The sequence below is a fragment of the Lygodium microphyllum genome, chromosome 2 (assembly GCF_053477565.2).
Source record: "Lygodium microphyllum isolate KBCC chromosome 2, Lygodium_microphyllum_v1.1.10, whole genome shotgun sequence".
In the NCBI taxonomy this organism is placed as follows: domain Eukaryota; kingdom Viridiplantae; phylum Streptophyta; class Polypodiopsida; order Schizaeales; family Lygodiaceae; genus Lygodium; species Lygodium microphyllum.
Window position 1 is genome coordinate 170,524,010 of NC_141136.1, and position 10,546 is coordinate 170,534,555.

General features: G+C 40.5%; 1 protein-coding gene across 2 annotated transcripts; it reads left to right on the forward strand.

The window, feature by feature from the left end:
- The first annotated feature begins 5,791 nt into the window (after positions 1-5,791).
- On the forward strand, positions 5,792-10,300 carry LOC148040605 (5'-adenylylsulfate reductase-like 4). Of its 2 annotated transcripts, XM_087701249.1 has the most exons (5): positions 5,792-6,012; positions 6,185-6,598; positions 6,677-6,864; positions 9,312-9,436; positions 9,517-10,300. In XM_087701249.1, exons 2-5 carry the CDS (start codon positions 6,380-6,382, stop codon positions 9,981-9,983), a joined length of 999 nt encoding a protein of 332 aa, XP_087557375.1. In that variant the 5' UTR covers positions 5,792-6,012; positions 6,185-6,379; the 3' UTR covers positions 9,984-10,300. The 2 variants fall into 2 exon arrangements, with proteins under 2 accessions (XP_087557375.1, XP_087557371.1); XM_087701245.1 differs by having other exon boundaries at positions 5,792-6,598.
- The last annotated feature ends 246 nt before the right edge of the window (positions 10,301-10,546 follow it).

Here is a 10,546-nt window from a genome sequence, read left to right on the forward strand (position 1 = left end):
ACATACACATTTGCTAAAGACACAATTTTTGTAGCATAAGGAGGTTCAATCTTTTTATATGACGCACTACCATAGCCTTCTTTTATAGCAGTGCAGCCCGAAAACCCTTGAATTCTCGGTCATTAGAAGACACACGATAATCACACAGTCGATCTCTACTTCGATGATGGTTAACACACACAGTAAGAAATTGTACAGCTCGTTCATTATCCTTGCTTCAGATTCGAGCATAGGAAGAACCATCATCGAGAGCTTTTGTTTCCAAGTGGGCTTTAGAAATGTAAGGTTGCCCAAGAATGATAGGGTAACTACAAGAGTCTTGAATTAAAAAGTAAAAATTTTATTTTATGTCTCCAATAGTTTACTGCACATTAGGACATGCAGCATATAACTCTCCTAAAGAGTTGTTTGCAGCTCTCATTCGCCAACTTGGATCAACATCTATGGGCCATTTGCCACTTTCATAGAGACTCCTTGCCATGACGTTTATCTCTGAGCCATGGTCTAAGTGTGCAATACATGGTGTTTCTTTTTCTCTAATTTTGACAATTGTCTCCGTTATTGCTCTTGCCCAATGCGTACGGGAGTAGTGACTGCTTGGAATGAACCGAGCCTCTTCCTCCTCATGCATGTGCTGTAGACGGCCTTCTTTTTGAGAGGTGGGCTATCCAACTGGTTTGGACCAGCTGACTATTACATTTTCAGCCTTCACTTCTTTAATTTTTGCATTCATGCTTTCTTTATCTTTAGCTTCAATTGTTGTAATTAATTCTTTAACTGCTTCAAGATGAATTCCTTGTGAAGTCCGCTTCTCTTCATCCTACACAAAAACTCGAAGAACTTGCAAAAAAGCATGCACTGTTTCTTTAGCTTCATCACCAACATATTGTCTTTTCATTTTGATTACATTAATAATTACATCATGGAATTCACATTTGACAATTCCAAGAATTTCACCTAAGGTGAATTCAATTTTGCTTTCCAAAATTCATTCTTCTAGGACTCGTTTGAGATTGATTGCAAATTCTATGTTATACTGTAATTTATAGCCTGGTTGCTTGCCTTTCTTCTTTCCTTTGGTCTTCTTTGTTTGTGGTGCATCTTCCATCTCTTGATCTGGGGTTATATTTTCAGCAAGCTTTGGTTGTTCAAGCGTTCTTCTAGTTACCCATTTTGGAGGGCTAGAAGAGGAAGGCCCTGGTTCATCTTCTCTTCTTCTCTTTTCTTCAATCAAGACTTCCTCATGATTGACATCAGCCAAATGTGCAAAGGCGGAAAAAGAATCTACCAATTTTTTCCAACCAGTTATTCCTTAAATGCACTCATTGGTGTTAGCCAAATCTTCTTTGGTTGCTTTACCACGTTCCATTTGATCTAGTGCATGCATCCATACTTTAGATTGCACATTAACTTTACATGCTTTCAAACTTGATTTAGTTGGCTCAATTTGCAACCCATAGGTAGCTGCATCAATTGCTACGTAGGCATTTATTACAACTAAATCTTCTAATCTTTTCTTCATTCCACCATTGCCAAAATTTGGCTCCAGCGGAAGACTAGTTTCAGCTGCATGAATTTTTCCATCTTTCCAAAAGACGAGCTTCTGTGCTTCAGTCTCATGGAAGGCATAACACTCCCTCTTGTCATGTTGTTCGTTGTCGCACCAAATACAGTGCCTCTTAAAGCCTTCTCTCATGGGTCTTTGTGTTGATAATCATCCTCATTCTTCAACTTTGACATCCAGCTTCTCCACCTTGGAACTAATTTTTGTAAGATTCAGATGAAGGTCACACATGATTTTAATGAGTTCATCCATTACATCATTTTCAGAAGTAATAGAAGAAGAAAGAGTTGGTTGATTAGTCAAAGAAATAGGGGATTTTGAAGGTGGAACAAGCTCCATCAATGGAGTTATTGAAGTTGAAGTAGAGCCCAATCTTAGTCGCATCTGGTCTCTTCGAAAAATCATGTTAACTGCATCAGTAACATCTATCCATGCAGTCTTGACTTCTGATTCGGAGGTAGCATCTTTTAGGTGATCAACAAGCTTTTTTAGGAATAATTCAATCTTCTGACCTTCCATACTTTGTTGGTCTTCAGCATCAAGTTGTCCAAATTTACTTTCAAACTCATGGTATAGAGTTGTTGCAACTAAACCTTTGTTGGGTTTTTCAACCCATTTAGTGAAACTTTTCTTCGTCATAAGGCCAGAGTCTTCTAAGATGAATTCTTCACGTAGGGCTTTTTTGAATCCAGCCCAATCTGCATCTTGCTGAAAAAGACCATGGATTCTCTCTTGAAGACCATGCTTGGCTAGTTTGGCAAAATAATGACTCTATGCATGTTGTGGTACACCAAAGAAGAGCATTTTTTCAACGTATAAGCGAATAAAAACAGAGATATTTTGAATATTCAATTGTTTTAATTCCTGTCCAGCTTCCTTTAGGGCCTTGATAGTTGTGGAATCAATCTTCTCTTCGTTTTGCCTTTGTTGTTGTTGTTGTAACATTTGGATTTGTTGCTGCTGAGTCTGCTGTAGTATGTGCACCAATTGTTGTAGAGTATCTCCTGAAGAATCCCCCATCTTGGAGTTTTCTTACACCGAGCTTTACATCGGGTTCACTAATGTCACATCACATAGGGTTGAAGGTCACCATAGGGGTTTGGCAAGCGAAGAATGTATGGGGGTTCAAGAGCTTTTACTCTGGAGATGGTAGAGATAATAGAAGGGTTGAAGGTTTCAAGGCAAGTTCTTGAAGATAAGAGACAGCAGGGTGAAGGTAGATTTAGGGAGAGGAGTAGACGGAAGAGAAGGGGTTTGAAGGGATTGAAAATGTAGAAGAATACTCCAAAAAAGAATTAGAAAATATAGAAGAATACTAACAGAGATGAAGCCTGTTAGTTTCTTTCAGCATTATGAGAAAATACAACTCTAATAAACAAAAACGTGTACAAAATAATACCTTCCTCTATGCTACTCAGATCGCCAATTTGATGCTTCCATTGGTTCTGAAAGGGGGGTTAAATTGCAGGACACCTGCACACCTGACCAGAATTTTGCCAGATCACTCCTTCTTCATCTTCCACTTTGGAGTGCTGTTCACTGCTTGAAAACAGCAATCGTGTGTTGCGCGATTTTGTCAATCTCTCTTTTTACATAAAATCCTCTCAAATTGGCTAAAAGTTACATGCTTTCTTTTACATATCATCCTAATCTAGAAGTTGTCTATAATTTTATGGATTTTTACAAGAGATAATATCTAGAATATCAAAAATTGGCTAAAAACTTGTCAAAAAAAAAAAAACTAATATTATGAACCATGGATACTAACACTAATGCCTAAAGTGGTATTAGCTCTCTAAATCTAAAAGGAAGCCACACTCTAGATTTTTTACACGGTGTGCACGTAGCGACACAACAACATTGCATGTCGAGCTAGGGTAGCTCATTGAAGGCTTGATCGATGATCATACTGGGCTTATCCTAGACCATAAACTTTTATCGAGGAGGGGCTTTTGGGGAGTTATTCAAACCGAATGTTTAAAAGCAGGTTACGAGTTAGCAATAGCACATTTGAATATCTCAGTATGAAGTTAGCACCATAAATGTGACATAAGAACATGAACTATCAAAGAGCAATACGTGTTGAGAAGTGGGCTTGTGTGGCCCTGCATTGTCTTACGAGTGGCTCAAATTTGGGACTTATAGTAGCAGATTTGTATAGGGTCTCAACATTGTTTGCCTAGTTGGCTATTTTGAAATCTTGTGGTTCACTAGTTGCATATGGGATTGCATGGTATGCACATAGAGTAGCCAACATCACAACAAATGTGAAAATATACAGACGCATTTCAAGGCCTTTGAGGTATACCATTTGTTGTTGGTGCAATAGTAGATGGTAGTTATATACCCATCATTTCCCCAATAGAAAACCATGACGATTATTTTAATAGGAAGTCATTTGCCCATCATTGCCCCAAGAGAAAACCATGAAGATTATTTTAATAGAAAGGGCTTCCACTCAATTATTTTGTAAATCATTATGGTAGCCACTTGTGTTGTTTGGGACTACGACATTGGTTAGGTAGGTTCTACGCATGACTAGAATGTTTTTCAATGTTCAATTTAGGAAAACGATGCATAAACAAAGCTTTGGATAAGTACTGTCCACTAGGTGATTGTGCTTATCATGTGTTGTTTGGGACTATGACATTGGCTAGGCAGGTTCTATGCATGATTGGAATGTTTTTCAATGTTTAGATTTTGGAAAATAATGCACAAATAGAGCATTGGGTTAGTACTATCTACTAGGTGATTGTGCCTATCCTGTATGCTTTTGGATGCTACCTCCTTATAAGGGTAGCAAGAATGGACCATATCTGGAATGTTATTATTGGAGCTACATACAATAAAGCAGTCGTATGCCAATTGAAAGAGCATTTGAAATCCTTAAAATGCGATTTCGTATATTATTGAAGAGATGTGATATGTTTCTACAAAATATCCCAAAGATCGTGGCAACGCGCCTTATTCTACATAATATATACATTGTGCATGGAGATAGTTTTGATGATGCATGGATACGTGAAGCGACAATAGAACTTGAGAGAGAAAGTAATGCACCTCCTCAAGACATGGACCGACAAAACAATTTGAGAAATGGATTAGTGGAGGTTGCTACACTAACAAATATAGGTACCATACAAGCAATTCAAAGAGCTCAGTCAATGGAGCCAACATCAGGATCCAATCAACATGGGGGACTAACTCAAAAAGACAATGTTGCTTGAACCATGTTTTGAGAGAGGGAGAATGCAAATGTGAGAACGGTCTTTGGTGATTCTGACTTTGTGGAGGAGATCGACGACGAAGTCAATGATAAGTAAACTTCTGTAGCATTTGCATTATAGGTGGAAAGAGGGGTGGTGTGCCAATAAAATTCCCCTCTTTCCACCTTCTCACAGAGAGCTGGGCAGAGCATGCCTCAACAACACGATGAAGGGGTTCAATCCCCTACTCTCTATTTCAATACTAATTATTATGCCTATAATGATAAATGTGGATTACTATGTCACTAATTTGTGTTAGTTTTACTTGTTGCATGTTTTTTTGGGGTTTATAATATCAATGTGTGATATTTATAGTCAATGATTGTGTTAATCATGTATTTTAATAATAATTAGTGTCAATAATGATTAATGTGAATTATTATGTCGGTAATATGTGTTAGTTTTGTGAATTGTATCCCCATTTGTGTCAGTAACATGAACTTGTGTTATTTAGCATTAATGATTATGTCACTAATTCGAGATTAACTAATGCATATACATAGTGTTAATTCATTCACATGTGATTAGGGGATCTGATTCGGGAAGTGTCCAGTGTATAGGTGGTTGCCGTGTGTGTGATTGCTTGCAGATGAACGGCGGATGGACACTTACTGACTAGGAAAAGTGTCTGCCACCTAGTGTGTAAGCGGGTGGCGGCGGACAAGTGACCCCAAGTCAACTTTTCCTGTGGCCACTGGCCATCGACGACGCAAATGGGCAGGCAATGATGGTGTAACCAGTCTTAGTTATCACTACGTTGGGCCCCTTCTCCATACTTTTAGAGCTGTCACTATATTGGCTCCATTTGTTGGCAGCAGTTGGGTAGCGGGGAGAAATCGAGGGGCTTGACTTGGGGACGCCGTCAAATTAAGCGGCGGGCCTAACGGCATCGTCAGTGGTAGGTTGCCCCGCCTCGCTCTGTCTCTCTCTCGTTTGTGTTTTTCAACCTCTCATGCTAGCGGTAAAGGCTGCGAACAGTGAGCGAGGAAGAGAGGAAGAATCTTTGCACAGAAAAGCACATTTTCGACTTTCCCTTTCTTTCTCTCTCTCTCTCTATCTCTCTCTCTCACTTTCTCGCATCGACTTACCAGAGTGCAGGCTGCTCCTCTTCCGCCATCGCCAGGAGCAGCTTCTTGTGACAGAGGAGCGTGCTAACGTCTCTTCATCAACAATCGAGGCCAGGTACGCTGGCATCCTCAGGGATTTCCTCGATTTCGCCGTAGCTGCTGCTGTTAGCTATTGCTTTTTCGCCTCTGGCACGTGCGGCTGCTCGTCTGGACTGCGCATGGCGGTTTCACCTTCCTGCAAACGACAACTTAGCAGGGTCTTCTCTGTTCTTTGTGTCGGTGCCCAGGGCCTCCTTTCGCCGAAAATATAGGTTTTAGGGTTTGTCTATCGGCATTACAGGAGGCGACTGAGAGGGCCCTCCTCGTTGATTGGGTTATTTCGCTTCCTGAAACATTGTTGGAGGATTGAATAAATTGGTATTTTGGTCGCACGTGCGTCTGGAGTCTTCATCGAGAGAAAAAGTTCCGTCTTTCAACTTTTCATGGGGGTCTTAAGTTCCCAGGCTTCGACATGGCTTGTTTGTTGCTTGGTGATCTCGGCCATATGTAAGAACAGTGCTGGCTCAGCTCGCCCCATCTCGCCCAAAGTCTGCAAGAAGTACAATTTCTATGAGTTGGAATTGATTGGAGAAGAGCGGTGTCGCAACGATGGGAATCTGATTGAGGGCAGCAGAAACAGCTTGAGATCAAGGGTAGTCGAGGTAATCTACTGCAGGTTTGAGGTTAAAAGAGGACTTTTGAAAGTTTCATCTGATAAAACGTCTTTCGCTTCATTACAGGTGAACGTGACAACACTAGAGAGAGTTCTGAACATACTCCAAGCACGAGATGGTGCACATGCTGCAGTGCTTTTCTATGCTGATTGGTGTCCATTTTCTAGAGCACTGAGACCCATGTTTGATACCCTCTCCTCTGCCTTCCCTTTGGTTTACCATTTCGTGGTGAAGGATTCTTCTCTTCAGCCAAGGTATCTTGTATGATGGTTTGATGCCCCACCTTTCTCCTTGTTTTTTGACAATAGGAAAATAATTTATGATGGTTTTGCTTGAATGATGAAAGTTCAGGTCTGCAAAGAACTGATGTTCGATTGGTGTCATGAGTAGGGTTTGGATAATGTTCCAATAATGAAATCAGTAAAGCCTGCTCGTTGTGCTATCCCTGGTTGCTGTATTGTCTCATCAAACAGTAAGTTGTGGTTCTGAGCGTATCTAGAATCAGCAGTGAAGCTCAGAAGTTTGGACTCTGGAGGCATCTCTAAGTTGTCAGAAAAAGGGTATGTCACAATTTTTACTTGGCTATGGTGGTGTGACCACCTGGATAGGAAAAGTTTATGTCTGTGGTTGTTTATCTGCTTACTCTGTTCTGACCAGTAGAAGGAGCCCAGCAGCACACAAACTGGTGGCACATTGGAAAGGTAGGGTCACCGAAGACTTGCAATCTGTCGACATTATTGTATCATTTTTCATCTGGTAACTACTCACTAGTTAGTGGGTTTTTTGCTCTATTTTAGTTCAGTGCTTCTTCTCATTTGCGCTAACCCGTGCAAGAGTTCTTTGCATTGCATTCCCTTAATAGGAAAAGTAGAAGTTTGTGGTTGTGTATCTGCTTACTCTGTTCCGACCAGTAGAAGCAGTGCAGCAACCCACAAACTGTTGGCACATTGGAAACAAGTTTTTTGGATTGGTGGGTCACTGAAGGCTTGCATTCTCAAACATTATTGCCCTATTTGGTGACTACTCACCAGTTAGTGACCTTTTTGGGGACTTTCACAAGATTTTCTCAATTGAATCACTTGCTTGAATCCTGTGAAAGAGTGCATTGTGCCATGTTTCTGTAAATGCACTTTTCCTTGGCACTAAGCGTACTTCCTCTTATCACTGGAATACATGCTACAGGACAAACTCTTTTCCAGAGCCTCCTCCATCCTTTTCTGAAGTACTCTATAAGAAATGCAATCATTTTTGACACGTTTGCAGGCTTTTAGCTTACCTGTGAAATTTGCACCTTGCCTGGGGAACTGCTGTAAGGAATGTTTGATGTTCTCTAGGCATTCTTGTTTGCTAGTTTAATAGAGGTTCTGATGGTACCGGAGAGTATTAGCTAGTGGTGTTCTGAGATATTGATTGCTACAGGAGAGTGTTTACTGGTTGTGCCCTCATCATATTGAGTAATGAGCAAGTCTGATGCTTGTTGCAAAAGGTCATACAAGGTTTACATGTCATAATGGTTGCTTCAAAGTATGTTGTAGTGCTAATCTGACTAGGCAACTCACTCCAAATCTGCTCTCAGATGTTGGTTGTGTGCTGCTAATTTTTTTGAATCTGTATTGAATATGCTTATGAAGCAGCTGCATGTCCTGCGTGTGCTGCTAGAGCACACAAACTTATGCTCTTATTGTGGATTTTGAAGTTGAGGCCTTTCAAGGCAATGCCTTCAACTTCTGTTTTTAGGCATTAGCAGCAGACTTTGGTGTTTTTTGGAGGAATTTGTGGTTGGTTATGAGGGGCTTATGATCTTATTTTCTTTTTTAGCTCTATTGCCCTGACTGCTTTTGTTGTGTTGCAGCTTTCACACATCTCACTTTCAGTTTTCTCCCAGTGTGTGACCAGGATGGTTGTTGGTTAAATGGTATTGCCCTAGCATAGCTGTGTTCCCATTTGGAAAGTTTTTGCAAGTACAAAAGATGCATGATAAGCAGTTGGGACAAACTAATAGCATCATGGACCTTTTGTAGCAAAGGGAGATTGTCATGCGTTTTTAGGTTCATTGACTTGATCCTTGGAGCATCTTTAATACAGTTTAATAGGACATTATTACAGTTGGATATGACATTTTAGGGAGAAATGTACTCCAAAGGGGAAGGAGTCATTGCTATTACACCTTGCGTTCCCTTATTATGAGGCTGGTGAGAGGGTACAATCTGGGTGAGGTTAAGGCTGAGATGGCTTGGATTGCCACCTTGTGATCATTACGAGGATTAAAGTGATAATAGCTCTATTCTATTAACGTCCCTGCATGGTTGTATGTTCTGCTGCCTGTGTACTTTATCAATTCAGCTGTGTTTATTTCTCCATGTGAGACATGCCATGGAATTGTTGCTCGTGCTCTACAGTTGTTTCCCAATTTCCAACTTCAAGTGTAGATGATGTCGTAAGACTTTTAATTAGTCTATACTCTTTGCTGTGTAGAAGGAAATTTGGTCAATTTTTTGACTTGTTTGAAATCATACTGGTTTTGTTCACCTCAGTGGTGGTCAATTTTGAAATCAATTGGGCTGTGCTCATTTAATCTTTCATTTGCAATTTTTTAATTTGTGAATCTGCCCCTTTAGAAGGTTTATGGTTCTCTCAGGTGATTTACATGATCAGGTTTCAAGAATGGCAGTTGATGTAAAACTACATTTTGCAACTGCAGTGCACTTCCGCAGTTTGGAGTTCACAGCTACCCTGTTCTGTTTTTGCACAACAAGACTGCCAAGGTCCGGTATCATGGATCTCGGACAATTGAAGCTCTGTCCCAGTTCTACAGGGATATTACAGGTTTCTGTTTGAAGCCATAGAGTGACAGCCACATGATTTTTACTTGCCCTTTCAAAGTGTTTAATATACACTGTATGCAGGTCAACAACCTTCAGGCAAAGGTGATGAGACAAATAAACAGCATCTTGATAAGACTCTACTTGACAAGGAAAACTGGCAAAGATCTAGAGAGAATTGGTTGCATGATGATATATACCTGACACTTGCAACAGTCTTCCTGGCTGTCAGGCTTTTTATCTATTTGCTGCCCAAGCTATCAACTGGCATGAGATACTACTGGACTCGCAACAGAACTCTGCGTCGAGCCCACAGAGGGCTTTTGAGAAAAATGTTATCACGTGATGCTGACCAAGAGCAGCTAAGCAAAAGTTCCAGGGAGAGCAAGAACACAAGGAAGGAAACAACACAAGAACGTGGGAAGGGAGTCCTTTCCATGCCTAGCTGGTCCTCGTCCTCCCTTGCTGCTGTCACTCTAGCTGAAGGTAGCTCTAGTCGAAGTGGAGCAGTTGACAGTGTTTGCGAAGGAAATGCTTTGAGAAGGGCCTGAGATTTCCTGCTTTCTTCATTTCCTAATTGTGCTATAATAGCTTTCTTTTTTGGTTAAGAAATCAATTAATTCCTGGTCAAGTGTTGTTAAAGCTTCACTTTATTTGTGCCTTGAAATCTCTCTCTATCAGAGTTGCAAATATCAGGGATTAGCTCTTTGTAGATGCAAAAGGATTTATTTATCGATGGTTGATATGGTCTTGGTTGTGTGTAACAAGTATATACATACCATGTACCAGTAGAGGGTGTTGCGCAAGGCTTTCTGTCCACCTACAGTGGGCGTCTTTCTTAATATTTATCTCTCACAAGTCTTACTAATCGTGGAGGATAGATTTGGGCAAGATTCTCTCAAGCATGTTTACATTTTGCTGATGTACATTGTACTTGGAATGACACTTTTATCCATTATGTTCATTGTGGGATCTTGTTTGAATAGGATTAGTAAGATGGGAATGCAGCTATGGCTAGTAGGAAGTGTATCTGCTAACATGGATGTTTGTTAGAGTCATGATATTATGTCTTAAGTTTTGGTATTGACTTTGCAGTCCTGTGTTGTGAGGCTGG

What these genes read in the sequence shown, in the direction of transcription:
- LOC148040605 (XM_087701245.1), top strand. Translation starts at nt 6,380, where the DNA reads ATGGGGGTCTTAAGTTCCCAGGCTTCGACATGGCTTGTTTGTTGCTTG. An exon ending in TGAGATCAAGGGTAGTCGAG is followed by an intron (nt 6,599 to 6,676) that starts GTAATCTACTGC and finishes GCTTCATTACAG; the next exon opens with GTGAACGTGACAACACTAGA. An exon ending in GATTCTTCTCTTCAGCCAAG is followed by an intron (nt 6,865 to 9,311) that starts GTATCTTGTATG and finishes TTGCAACTGCAG; the next exon opens with TGCACTTCCGCAGTTTGGAG.